The sequence below is a fragment of the Ictalurus punctatus genome, chromosome 6, assembly GCF_001660625.3.
Source record: "Ictalurus punctatus breed USDA103 chromosome 6, Coco_2.0, whole genome shotgun sequence".
NCBI lineage: Eukaryota > Metazoa > Chordata > Actinopteri > Siluriformes > Ictaluridae > Ictalurus > Ictalurus punctatus.
This window is the reverse complement of record NC_030421.2, coordinates 22,631,328-22,646,351: the sequence shown is the minus strand read 5'-3', so window position 1 is coordinate 22,646,351 and position 15,024 is coordinate 22,631,328. Positions and strand designations below refer to the sequence as shown.

The 15,024-nt window shown below is 37.9% G+C and overlaps 1 protein-coding gene across 1 annotated transcript in view; it reads right to left on the bottom strand.

Annotated features, from left to right (window-relative positions):
• Positions 1-5,932: 5,932 nt before the first annotated feature.
• Positions 5,933-15,024, bottom strand: part of itgb5 (integrin, beta 5) — a 38,439-nt gene continuing 29,347 nt past the window's right edge. Inside the window, exons 12-15 of the mRNA XM_017470199.3 lie at positions 11,393-11,493; positions 8,489-8,608; positions 8,110-8,276; positions 5,933-7,586 (exon numbers count right to left, since the gene is read on the bottom strand). Of these exons, the coding sequence (XP_017325688.1) occupies positions 7,491-7,586; positions 8,110-8,276; positions 8,489-8,608; positions 11,393-11,493 (484 nt within the window). The 3' untranslated portion in view covers positions 5,933-7,490. The remainder of the gene's footprint in view (positions 7,587-8,109; positions 8,277-8,488; positions 8,609-11,392; positions 11,494-15,024) is intronic.

Sequence of the window (15,024 nt, the reverse complement as noted above, 5' to 3'; positions counted from 1 at the left end):
GGTCGGTAAAAGTTCTATGCGCACGTCATTCAACTGGTAGGTCACGTGAATGGCGAGAGAAAGCACCTGAATGTTGGGATTCATTCTCTTATTAAAACTCTAATCACTGGAGATATTTATAAACGTATTAAGTTATACGTCTGTATAAAAATAAAGCTTTAATGAATAAATAGTAATGTGATTATGCTGGGTGTGTGGTGATAACAGCACAGAGTTCATGAATCCTATAGATACACACTAAAGTTATTTTCTGCTGATTTTATTTTTGTTTTATGTATTTTATTTTATATTTTATTGATTTTATTTTTCTGCTTTTGGACTGTTTCTTGTTGCAGGATGCAGTAATTTTATTTTCAGTAGATAAATTGTAAAATAGGGGTTAGCCTGCATTTTCCTTTGTTTCACACTCAGATACACTGGGGAAATCCATCCATCCATCTATTTTCTGTACCGCTTATCTTACACAGGGTCTTGTGTAGCCTGGGGCCTATCCCAGGGAACTCGGGGAACAAGCCGGGGAATTTCACAGACAACAGACAATTTGGAGATGCCAATCAGCCTACAGAGCATGTATTTGGACTGGGGGAGGAAGCTTGAGTACCCAGAGGAAACCCTGAAGCACGGGGAGAACATGCAAACTCTAACTAAAAAACAATTATCCTGCAGAGATACCACAAATATTAATTCTTCCATTAACCCCAGCTGAGGAGAATGCTGAGGCAATATTGCCAGTGTGTTGGAGAATTCCACCTTTCAAATCTTGCTTTAGGCCCCCAATGGCTACAACTGGCCCTGAGTTTTTAAATCACACTTTTCAGTCAGCCTCAATGCAAAGACTGTGTCTTTATGTCATGGCTTAATGCTACAGGGTTCAATACTTCCTGTATATACACATACTGCACTGCACTTTACTGTTCCATCTATTGAAACTGTATGTCTATTTCATGTGTTGTATATTGCTCCATGGTCATGGAGTCATAATATATCATTGTATATGTATATAGATGGGATGACAATAATCACTCCCTTCATATTAAGTTCCTGCATGTTCCAATATTTTGTGAAAACCCTTCCCAGAAATGTAGAGGCAGTTGCAGCCAAAAGAGATTATTCATTATTAAATTAATACTAAATTATTAAACACATTATTAATTTAGAAAGAAAAGAGCAGGTGTGTGGGTAATTTTGTACATAAAGTAGAAAATTACACTGGGTCTGGGATTTATATTTCAAGAAAGCTTTAAAAAGCATGATATAACAGCAGATGATCATTTTATATAAGAGGCACTTCATTCAGTATATTTTATTGTTTGTTTCCATAATACTGTCCTAAGTAAACAATTTTATATTGCACAAGGCCTCATGACTCATGATATGACCCATCTGGGTTTAGGGGTTGTCTTACAGTAAAACATTGCTCATATGTATTGGCATGGAATATTGTCTCTGCTGGAGTTTGTAGAAGACAGATTGAGTAAGATTTTCTTTGGGAAAGATATTCTTGGGAAGCTGTAGAGAAAGTTAATCCTCTTGATCTTGTGATAATATTTATATAGTCAAAAATGACTAAATGGATAAAATGACAGGGTAATCCTGGCTAAGATCATTTTTCATTTTTAATATAACACATTAAACAGTGAAAACAGTCAAGTGTAGCCAAAAGTGCAATTATTAAAATGATTGTCATAATTGTTGAGGTAAACTTGCTAAAAGATGAAAATATTAAACATACTGTATTTTGTCTCAAGGTGCAGTGAAACACTCGGTCGTGCCTGTTTAAGTTTGCTTGGGTGCAGAGTCATAAGAACTCTTTGTTCATTACTGTTTTTGTAATGTTATCTGATGGCCGGCTTGCACAACTTAACATCCTGTTATAAGTATCTTAAACTGGAAGTGCATCTGTGTGTGTGTGTGTGTGTGTTCACCCATGACCGTCCTGCTGTTGTGAACCAGGATCTTTGAGGTTCCCAGTTACAGTGCCGTCCACTAATATTGGCACCCTTGGTAAATATAAGCAAAAAAAAAAAAAAAAAAAAAACTTTATTGTTTAACCTTTTGTTCTTTTGTTAAAAATAATTTGCAAAAATATTCTGCTCTCATGGATATCAAACAATTGCAAACAAAACACAGGTTTATATATATATATATATATATATATATATATATATATATATATATATATATATAAAATCTTTGTTAAATATAGGTGTGTGCAACAATTATTGGCATCCTTTTAGTCAATACTTTGTGCTACCTCCCTTTGGCAAGATAACAGCCCTGAGTCTTCTCCTATAATGCCTGATGAGGTTGGAGAATACATGGCAAGGGATCTGAGATCATTCCTCCATACAGAATCTCCCCAGATCCTTCACATTATGAGGTCCATGCTGGTAGATTCTTATCTCCAGTTCACCGCACAGGATTTCTATGGGTTTCAAATCACGGGTCTGGGATGGCCATGGCAGGACCTTGATTTTGTGGTCAGTAAACCATTTTTGTGTTGATTTTGATGTATGGTTTGGATCATTGTCCCACTGGAAGATCCAACCATGGCCCATTTTAAGCTTTCTGGCAGATGCAGTCAGGTTTTCATTGAATACCAATTGATATTTGATAGAGTCCATGAAGCCATGTATCCTAACAAAATGTCCAGGTCCTCTGGCAGAAAAAGAGCCCCAAAACAAAGAGACACCACCATATTTAACCGTGGGCATGAGGTACTTTTCCATATGGCTACCTCTCTGTGTGTGCCAAAACCACCTCAAGGTCTTTATTGCCAAAAAGCTCTATTTTGGTTTCATCTGACCATAGAACCCGATCCCATTTGAAGTTCCAGTAGTGTCTGGCAAACATTAACTTTAAAATACAAACATATAAATTCGTCTGTCTGTCTGTCTGTCTGTCTCTCTCTCTCTCTCTCTCTCTCTCTGTGTGTGTGTGTGCTTGTGTGTGTTTCAGGTTAAATTTCATGTCCAGTGTTCCCAGCCTTTAGAACCACCAGGATAAAATAGTTACTAAAGTGGTTATCACATAGTTGTAAAATTCAGGATGTGGACTTGTATTCAGAAAAAAACATCTGAGTTATCTATAAGATCTCCATAAGAGTTACTGTTTATTAGCTATTTTAATTATTTACTTTGATCCATTTGAATTTTTTAAAAAATTTTTTACTATTACTCTTTGTCCAGAAGGTGGCAGAACCTCACAATAAATTACTTCATACATGTTTACTTTATGTTTATCCAGCAAGTGGCATCATTCAGCTACCCGCCTTCTACTGTAGTTAAAAAAGGGGGGTTTGAAACTATTTCTGGTCTTTATATGAAGATTGGCATACACTTCTGATGAAAATCTCAGCTCCTACTGTAAATACCATTTAGCTAAGTGTTTTTGTAATAGAACAAAAATGGATTCTAGGTCATCGCTTTTTGCCCAGGATAATTATACCAGGTAGATTTAAAATTAAAAAGAAAATCACCTAAATCACAATATACGGTTTATTTGACTTTAAGCTCTGAAAATGTCTTTTACTCATCATCAATCACTATATTCATGATTCACACAAAAATACTCGTGAAATATTTCAGTATACGTTGTTTAGATTTTGTTTTGGCAAAATTAATGTAATTCTTTTTAGTAAAATATGGCAGCATTGTATGATATTCACATTGCCTGCTTTGGCAATTGAAGTTTACAGAAAGCACTTTATTAAACCAGTTTATTTACATTAAAAGAATGACTACCATCTCATTTGCAAATTGTGCAAAGAGGAAATGTTTAATTATATTTTATTCCAGTAATTATAGATTATTCCAAATGTAGCTTTAAAAATAATGCTCTACATTTATTATTATTAAGTGAGATTTATTATCAGAACATGGTCTGTTTATAAAGAGAAAAGAGCACTGGTTATTTCAATAAATAATAGTGAGCATGAAGATTGGCCTGTTTCAGATTAGTCTGCTTTTCAGAGAAATACATAATTGAGAATGTCTGACAGAAGCAACTGAACATCCCATTCCAGATTTAGTCCTCCTTTGCTGTTATAATAACTTCCATTCTTCTGGGAAGGCTTCTCACTAGAGTTTGGAGCATGGCTGTGGGAATTTGGGCTTATTCAACTACAAGAACATTAGTGAGGTCAGGCACTGATGTCAGCCGAGGAGGGCTGATGTGCATTCAGCATTCCAGCTCAAGCCAAAGGTGCTCAATGGGGTTGAGGTAAGGGCTCTTTGCAGGCCACTTGAGTTTTTCCATTCCAACCATTTCAAATCATGTCTTCTTGGACCACACTTTGTGCACAGGGGCACTGCCATGCTAAAAAACGTTTGGACCCCTTAGTTCCAGTGAAGGGAAATCTTAAATCTTTAACATACAGAGGCAATCTAGGTAATTGTGTGCTTCCAACTTTGTGGAAACAGTTTGGAGAAAGAAAAAAAAAGACACGAGTGTGATGCTCAGGTGCCCACATACTGTACACTATATGACCAAAAGTATGTCTAAACATTTTTAGTAATTTGAAGCTTGAAATAGTATTTTTTTATACCTACCCCCCTTAATATATAGAAAGAAGCAAAATGATCTGTCAATAGAATGAGAAAGTTTGAAATGTATAAAACAATAACAACTACAACAACCACCACCAAACAAAGAAACACAAAAAAACAGGTAGGTACCCTTCCTTCCTAAACTTTACTCCAGTCACAGTACTATTTTGCCTCACGGGGATGGCCCTGGGCCTATTCCACAGTTTATCCCTTTTAGTTAACCACTAACACTTAGCGACTTTCATTCTCTCTGTCTGGAAAAAGGTCCTCCCTGTCAGCCAGTGACGTCGCTCCTGTCTGAGTGATCTGGCAGTGGATGCTATCTTTACACTCTAGACTACGCCAGCACTTCAGAGTTAACTACAGGGCTGAAACAAACACAGGGTAGAGCCCAGTGGAACTCTGTGTTTATAATTCTATCTATAGTCACTAGACTTACACTTATGACCCCTCATGGCACTCATGGTCATGTGCTGTGACATATAACTAAAGAATTACATTTACCATGTAAATGTAAACTGCTGCGTATGAGCCCATGTGACCCTGCACAATAACTAAGAACATACATGCTTACATAGTAACATGACACTTTCTGCATTTTTCTTTTTTTGTGTCATGTTTAAGAGCAGGGAAGGCTAAATATTAAAAAGAAAACAAACTCCCAGTGTTTCTGAAATGAGTCAGTGAGTGAGTGCATGTAAAATGGATGTTTTCCTTTCATTTGTTCTCACCACACACAAACACACACACATTTGGTGAACATTTTGGAGTCATTGCCTTCCCACGGTTAAAAACAATAAATGACTCTTATGCTGTTAAGATTACTGAACAGCCTGGATGTTTTTGATCTAAAAACAAAACAAAAAGTGTAGGCATGTAGTTTTCCTGCTTAAGTTACCCTCATTTTATTTCTGCCGTGTTAACAACTAGCAATGCTAACAGACATCATTGTTCTGTCCATTACTACTGACGTACCTAACCACTGGAAATAAGAAATGAAATGAAATGAAATGACAGGAAGATGTAGGCGATAAACAATAAACAAACCCATTTCCAATAGTCTACAGCGGTCATAATCAAGTTACATCAGTAACTTCTATATATGAAGTGACTTAAATGGTATGTGTACCTGATATAAGGCCAAATGAGCATATTTACACCACACCGCTGATGTATCCTCAAATCGAATTGGATTGTAGCAAGAAATAATTCACAGGGACTTGTAACGACGACGCGCCACATAGACCGATTTAAGTAATGTGTGTAAAATATTTCCAACATAGGAAAGTCTTCTTGACCGAAGGGTTGCAGTTTCTAGGTAACACGATGAGCTGCATTTCTGTTATCTTCTTAACTTCAAGGGCAACAAAAAAAAAAGAGGCTAGTCAGGGAACATCTGTTTATAGCTGTTACATTTGGAAGTGATAACAGGAACAAATATTTTCCACAACATTAACTGTAACCATAAAATGTATGACTTTTTTTTTTTTTTTAGATAAAAATTGTTAAATTGGAAAATAGACAACTTTGGTATGATAGCCATCCTGTCATTGATCATTTCTTGTGGTGTTTTATTCCTTACATGGGTTAATTTACACATTTATTGGAAAATTATATTTGAAATGAACATGTTCCCCTGCCTCCTGTGTAAACAAATGCAGGGCATAAATTGAGTTCAATTTATTTGAGCCTAACCGATTATGCTGCTGCTATTAATGAAAGCTAAAAAGAATATGAATGAACTATCACCGTAGGTTTCTTAACTGCAGTCTTTTACAGTTCACCAACATCACCCATACACAATCAACTATGGGAAAATTGCTACTTAATTTACTGTCACACACCCTACTTCATTTCCTACTATTTACTGTAAAAGTCCAGGCATAAAAGTCTGAGCAGTCATTAGCCCCTCAGGCCTACCCTCCCTCTGAAGTGCCAAGTCACTGCTGCCTTTTTAGACATAATCTCATACTTTATTTACCCATTTTTTCCCCTTCAACTCATACCGGGTTCAGCTGAGCACAAACATGAGATAATCTGTTTGAGTCACGGAGAAACAAGTGGATGTTACTGTCACTGCAGTGCAAATTAAAATCTTACTTACTCGGACATCTGGCATTTTATTATTACAGTAAATGACTGACCTAAATTGGCCTAACGCACTATTTAGGATACAAAACCTAGGGGTCAAGTTTACATATCCGAATTGATCCTTTAGTCTATTCCCTCTCCAACTCAAATTCCACTGAGATGGGTGTGTAAGCTGGACTGAGATATCATCACAAAACTGTAAGCTGTGTTAACCACCAGCCTTAAGTGGACTTGATTCAATCTTCAATTCATTCAGAACACTTGGAGGACTATAAATGAAAAAAATGTGCAAGTATGAAACAACTAGTGAGAGTGTCATTTAATACCCCCCCCCCCCCCCATTTTATAAACCCATACAATGTGCAAAACTAAATGTAAGAAAGTTATTGCTCTGTTAGTTCCAAATATGGTTAAAATATAGGATGCTTGTCTATACAGTTGTACTATTTAAGGCATCACCATCTCATTTCTCTGTAAAATGTAATGCACATGGCATCCTCAATGTGGAGGAATTGTGGTTAGAGCTGCAGAATTGGCAATTTCACTCAAGGAATCCATTCATTTGGAAGTCCATCACTCTTGTAGCAAAAGATCTTCATTTGTTCCAAGTACGTCTTCTATCAGAGAAAACTAATGAGCATAAGCAGTCCAGCTTATTGTACAGCTGTGATTCAGTTATTAGACCTCATGAAAAGAACCACACACACAAAAAAAACAGAACAGACTCTAATGGCACTTTGCTGTCATAAAGTCTTTTATGAAGGGGCCACCTTTGTTCCCCATCACAAAACTGTAAACTGTGTCAACTGGACCGGCCCTGCCGTGTCCCCACCCCAACCAGCAGGCCTGAGATCAGTGAAGTCCTCCGTTATATGACTTGCTGTACATCTGGAATGCCGTCTCCACCGAGTGAGTCGATACTGGATGTTTATAGAGGGGATTGGAGGCCTGAAAGGAAGAGAGGAACGAACAGATAGAATGAGATGGAGGAGAAACTAGGTCAGATGGGTTCATTGAAATGCACATGGTTGAGGGGCAGAGCAATCACCATTATTTGTTCCTCCCAACTCACTGGAGGGATTCAAGAAGACTTATGGTTTCAATCAGAGCATAGTGTTTTTGTCCAATTCACCCTTGTAGACTTAAACGCTTGAGGTTTAAACTGTTTACATCTAAATTCTTCACAAACTGCAGACTTTCAACTGTGGCTATATCATTCAACAGAATCGAACATGTTGTAAAATATTTTGAATTCTTTGATTACAATCTTCATTTATTTCAGATAATAGGTGGTATTTATAGCTTTCTGTGCATGCAATAAATGACTAAAATGGCTAATAAATGAAATAAGTTAAGGAGGTAAAATACTGAATTATTACAAAAACCTTCATTGTTTTAATTCTAGCAATCTTATACAAAAAGTCTAACACAGACATTCTTGTGCTACAGGAAGAGACAGTAATGTATTTACCATCTCATATCGTGCCCGCGAGCGTGCGCTCTGGAAGCGGGCAAACTCGCGCCGGTCGTGGACAGTGATTACTAACTTCCACATGGCCAACAGCACAATGCCCACTAGCAGGATACTGCCCACAACCGCAAGCAGCACAGTCATAGCATCAGGGGGAGCAGCACACACTGCACACACACACAATGTAATATGTAATTTAATCAATAATTCACACATTAATTATTTAATGAGATCAAAAAAAAAAAAAAGAGACTGAAGCATTAACAATCTTTTCATTATCACTTGCCTTTATTGCTCCTGCTCAGAGTCATAACAACAGTGGGAGAGTATGCAGTTAATTAGTTATGTGGTTTACATAAGGTGGGGGCTGCACACTGACCTGGCTCACGCAGAGCAGTGAGGATTGACTGGCCACTGGCATGTTCAGAGTAGGTGAACTTCATCACACATTCATTCTCAGTCTTATACAAACACAGTACAGTGCTTGGGTCATCTGTATCTGTGAAAGAGACAGAAAAAGAGGGGTGGGAGGGACAAAGAGAGGGAGAGAGAGAGGCACACAGACACACAGAGAGAGAGAGAGAGAGAGAGGGAGAGAGAGAGAGACAGAGAGAGTCAGAGAGAGACAGAGAGACACATACACAGAGAGAGGGAGAGAGAGAGAGAGAGAGAGAGAGAGAGAGAGAGAGAGGGAGAGAGAGAGAGGGAGAGAGAGAGACACACACACACACACACACACACACACACACACACACACACACACACACACACACACACACACACACACACACACAGACACAGAAACAGAGAGAGAGAGGGCGGGGGGATGATGATGGGAGAAGTGAGAGAAAGCTTTCCTTCTATAAAAACAGCTGGCCAAACAAAACAAAGGAGGAAAAACATGCAGTGCGTCCAAACCTATTATATTAAAAGCCTTCCAGTGAAGTCGTTTCTGGATGTCTGCTTGCATTCCATACTCAAAGCCCTGATGCGCTACAGTTAAACATTCTGGAACATTTCTGAAGCCTTAAGGGCTGAGAGTCACTATGTCATGTCCCCTCTCCACTGTGCTAATCATTTCTGGAATGTACATGTGGAGTCCATTAGTGAAGGGAAGTGTGAAACAGAACTGAAATGAAGCAGCAGGTCCATGATGCATGCTTATAGGATGAAAGGCCTAGAAGGCATGGAATAGCTTAAAAATACTTAGAAGCATCATTTAATAATACATTCCTAAACTCATATAAAATGTTTCCTGCAATAAAGCAGCTGATGAAATGACCTGCTTCTTGACACCCACGCAATCAATAGGAATCTAAATCTTTAACATTGCAGATACATTATTTATTTTAAAAAATAAAATAAAAAATCACTACAATTACATACTATATACCAGATATTTGACCTCTGACTGTATCTGCTTATTATAAGGGAATAAAATTAATACTAGGGATCTGAGCAGGGATTATTCAGTGATAGCACTTACTGCTTTAATGTGTGTTAGCTTGCTGCCAGATAATACCATAAACAGAACCAACAAGGACACTCCACACCATGGTTCTTAAAACTGTAAAGAAAATGTAACCTGGTGGCACATAACAGTTCAGGGAGAATAGAAATGCCAACTACGAAGCTTGAGCAAAGTGGCTGAGAACTGCTGAAGACAGTGTTCATATAAATGGCTTTTTAAACGAACCTTTTGGAATTGTGCATCAGAATCTGTTGCAACTGCACATATTTCTCATGACACCGAAAAGAAGCTAATTAAATATTAAAAATCCTAAGAGTTGGTCTCTTATATAAGAGAACCTTCTGTTCTTGTTCTAATTATCGTATGACTAGGCGTCGATAAATGCTGTACTGAGTTCAGTACAGCTGTGTTTTCTGTGTTGCTGCTCTGACAGCAGGTTGGCGTTAATTCAAAGTGACATGTGGTGAAGAGAGCTCTGGACACTGCAGTAGTTTTAGCTCCCACGCTGGGGTCTTCCCTGAACACATGACCAGACATATATCTTCAAAGCATTACTACTTTGATAGCTGGAGAAAAAATTTCAGTAAAGATGTGGTTCTTCCCCAAATCATTGCCACAAAGTTGTAAGCACACAACTGTTAAAAATGTCTTTCTATGCTGTAGCATTAATATTTCCAGTCACTGGAACTAAGGGGCCCCAAACCTGTTCCAGCATGACAATGCCCCTGTTCACAAAATGAGGTCCATTAAGAGATGCTTTGCTAAGGGTGGTGTGGGAGAACTTCATGCCAGGCCTTCTTGCCAGACATCAGTGCCCAACCTCTTGTGCTCTTTATTGCTGAATAAGCACAAATCCTCACAGCCACGGTCTAAAATCTGATGAAAAGCTTTCTCTGAAGAGTGCAGGCTGTTAACACAGCAAGGGGGGACCAAGTCCATATTAATGGCCATGGTTTTGTAATAGGATGTTCAATGGTCAGGTGTCCATATACCATATATATGGTGGTCTTATAGTGCATCACAAATTACAGGTTAGCTTTTATGTATACAATATCTACAAACTAAAAATGGTAAATAAATTCTAATAACAAATAATAAAAAGTACAATTTATAAGGTTTAGTACACATTTTGAACACCAAATCAGCTGCTTCCAATCACCATTTGTAATTGTTTATAAAAAAAAAAAAAAAAAGCTTCCGCATCATACCTGCGATATCACAAAAAAGTATAGTGTGATTTATCACAATGTCAATATTATATCTTCATATTGTCACTCCCTAGTAAGGAATGAACCGTACAGTTATCAAATCTTGTGTGGTGGAAGGGAAGTTTGAGCTATGACCTGTGTGATTGCAGTTCAGTTTGTAATCAGATACCAGCTGTCAAAATGTCTGGGAAGGAATGGAATTTTCTCCCTTTTCACTTTTGGGGGGTAATGAGATTTTAAAATGGTATAACTTTACTTGTGGTTACTATACATGCAGAAGCTAAATACATTTCAGTTCAGCAAGTCTGTAGTATAGAACTATAGACATCTGTAGTGATCTGTGGTGTACAACTATATATAGGAGAAAATGTCAACATTTGACCACTTGAAAGGTTGTCCCAAGAGCTTCACACATTCACTTCATAATGTGCTCAGAGTTAATAAGGGTTCGGCTGCATTCTCAGATTCGGATATCCTGTCCAGGGTAGTCTTTTAAGGTTAAAGTTTTGAGGGAATAATTAAACTTCCTGAAACACCGTTATTACTGTATGTAAAACCACAGAGAGTCCTGAAACAACACTTTGTTCCATGTGTATATACTCACTTAGAGTCTCTGTGACAATGATCTCATCCTTGCACATGCGCTGGCAGGTGTGGTTGTCTGCAAATTTCCCCGTGTTGAAGAGGGTGCACTCGATGCATTCCCTGGAGAAAAACGTTAATTATAATCCACTAACTGGCATTCGCTATAAAGCTGGTATGAGGAGTGTGGTTTTAAAACCAGTTCATGAAAAAAAAGAAAAAGAAAAAGAAAAAAAAAAAAGTCTGAAAAGAATAATCCAGGCCATCTATGCACGTGCATCCGGAGATATGGAAGACACCCTCAAAAGACCCCATCAGGCCAAAGAAGGTCCAGTGAAGGAAAAGCTTCAAGAAGCTTCAAGGAGCAAGTGTCATCTAAGGAATGACAACTGTGTACACATTGCTCTTGGTAACATGTGGTGATCAAGAGGAGTCAAAGCACCCTTCAGTTAGGTTTAGAAATCATGCTGGGCATAAAATAAACTATACAAACTAAGCACTAACTACTGAGTGGTTCCAGTAAATCTTAAGATAATAATGTATGAAAATAAATTTTCAGCTATATAGTCCGTTTCAGAATTATTAGCAACTTTGAAGACAATGAGCAAAAATGATGGTATAAAATAAACTTTACATACAATAATTACAATTTTTACTCAAACTACTTTTCCTCAGCTTCCTTTTTTAAATATTATAGCATTATTTTCTCTCAAAAGCACATGTGTAAATATGATTGACACCCCTTGAAGAACAGTTAAAATATATAGTTGCAAGAAAAAGTTTGTGAACCCTATGAAGTAACCAGAGTTTTTCATAAAAAGTGGTCTGATCTTCATTGATGTCTCTATTATAGACAAACACCATCTGACTAATGTAATAACACTCAAACAGTGGTACTTTTCAAGTCTTTGTTGAGCACATTAAGTAATCATTCATATAGCAGGCTGGGAAAGGTAAGTGAACCCTTGAATTCATTAACTTGTAGAGTCTCCTTTAGCAGCAGCAATCTCCATCAAATATTGTCTGTAGCCATTTATAAAACTAGCACAACATAGAGGAGGAATTATGGACCATTCCTCCCAACATTTACATTTATGGCATTTGGCAGATGCCCTTATCCAGAGCGACTTATCTCTGGGTATTTGAGGGTTAAGAACCTTGCTTGTGTCCAGCAGTGACCGCTTGCTGGTGCTGGGATTTGAACTCATGACCTTCTAATCAGAAGTACAACTGAAATTGTTTCATTTCATCAATATTTTTGGGCTGAACAGCTCAGCTCAGGTCCTCAGGTCATGACACAGCATCTCAATTAGGTTTAATGTCAGATCTCTGATTTGGCCATTCCAAAACATGAAATGTTCTACTTTTTCCATTCCTTGGTTGATTTACTTGTGCACTTTGGGTCATTTGTCTGGTTGAATCACCCAACTTCTCTTAAACTTGAGATCATAGATTATTGCCCTGACATGCCCTGAAAAATGTCTTGATACAGTTCTGAATTCATTGTTCCCTCAATGATTGCAAGGTGTCCAGGCCCTCAGGCAGCATAGCAGCTCCAAACCATGATGCTCCATGAACCATGCTTCACAGTTGGGATGAGGTTTGGCCCTTTTTCCTTCAAACATAGCATTGTGCATTTTTGCCAATTTGTCATTTTGTCCATCAACCCTGGGCCTTGCGCCCTAATAATAATAATAATAATAATAATAATAATAATAATAATAATAATAATTTTATTTATTTAAAAAAAAAATTTTTGGACAACAGTTGTTTCCTTCATGGTCTCTTTCCATTAACCATTCCTGTTCTGTGTTAATCTGATTGTGATCACATGAACAAAGATTTTTGCACTCTTTTGCCATTACCCTTGGATTATTTTTCACCTCTTCATGGATTCCCCATTGTGCTCTTTGTGTGATCTTTGCAAGACACCCACTCCTTGGGAGAGTAGCAACAGTCTTGAATTTCCTCCATTTTTAGACAATTTGTCTCATCATGTACTGATGAACACCCATGTCTTTTGAAGTGTTTTTATAGCCTTTCCCAGCTTTGTGCATCTCTACAATGCATCTTCTAATGTCCTGTGAAAATTGATGGCTTCAAGGCATGGTTCACACTAATCAATTGTCCTTGAGAACAGATCTGTCAGTAACCAGATGTTGTGTGTCTTTATTTAAATGGAATTAAAGTGTTTGTACCACCCACACTTCCAATTAGGGATGTCACGAGAAACGATACTTCGGTACCTAGTCGATACCAACATTCTTAAAACGGGACGGTACTTGTTTTTCTGCATTAGCATCGGTACCGATTGTTATTAAGGTACCAAGGTTGCAATTCTTCCGGACCTGATGGGGGCAGCAAATACGCGCAAGTGTTTTAGTCGGTCCACAAGTGGTGAAGAAGAACAACAACAACTACAAGCACACGGGAAAAAACTACAGAAGTTTAGATCCACCACGACTAGTTGAGAGGTAATGTGGTATGGAATATGTAAATACTTTGCATTCGAGGCGGATGACAACAAACATATAATTAATGCTCCGAAGCCAGTGTGCAACCGATGCTATCGTTCATTTGAAACAAAGCGAGGAAACACCTGGAATTTGACGAAGCACCTGAATGACGGTCCTATATTATGTTTGTTTGAAGCAGCCGGCATTGTGGCCGGGAAACCAGCTAACGTAATGCTCCATGTAATGTCAGCGATAGCCAGTTATTTATTAATGACCCTAATGCATTGCAGTGTTATAAACTACCTCCGAATGGGCCACCACACATCGCCACTCAGCCCGTGTCCTGTCAGCTAAATGTAGCCTAATGACACTAGTAATTATTCAAATGTTAATGCTTTTAATAAATCTTTTTGGCCTGCCACCATATCAGTGAATTTAAACTAATGCTTGCATTCAGAGTATAAGGGTGTGTGCACCGCATGTGTCTGTGTGTGCGTGTGTGCATGTGTGCGTGTGCGTTTAGGAGTGCACCTGCACTGTAGCCTCCACTCATTGTCAGAGAGTGTTTGATAACTAAAATATTCCCCTCTCTCTCTTTTTGCCAGTATCAGCCAGAGGAGGATGTCCTCCAGGAGAGTTTTTTTTTTTTTTTTTTTAATTTATTTATTTTTTTTATACCACACCGTGGTATCGAATTTGGTATCGAGTATCGTGTACTTTTGGTGGTATTGGTACTGACTACTAGATTTTTGTTATCGTAACATCCCTACTTCCAAGCTAATTTTCTTAATTCAAACACCTGAATCCAACTGACTTTTAGAGAAGATGTTAGCACAGAGGTTGCTGACATCTGACAACATTTTATGAGTAATCCAAAAACCTTGCTAATTCCAAAGGGTTCATAATCCTTTTAATGCAACTGTACAAAAAGACTGAAAAATGATGTCCAGAAATTCTGTTCTTGCCGTAGACAAAATATGAGTTATCACATATGTAAATGACTCTTTTGTCATTTTAACACTAAACAGATGCTTGTTGCACTGCACACATCAGGCAGTGGATATAAAATGTCATGTAGTTCAATCAAAACTCAAAAGTCTGGAACAGTTAAAAATGCAGGGAAGAGGATACATATTGCCCAAATCCAAAATGACGGCGATGTGAGGAAGGCAAAGAATGGCCGAATGAATGGAAGAGT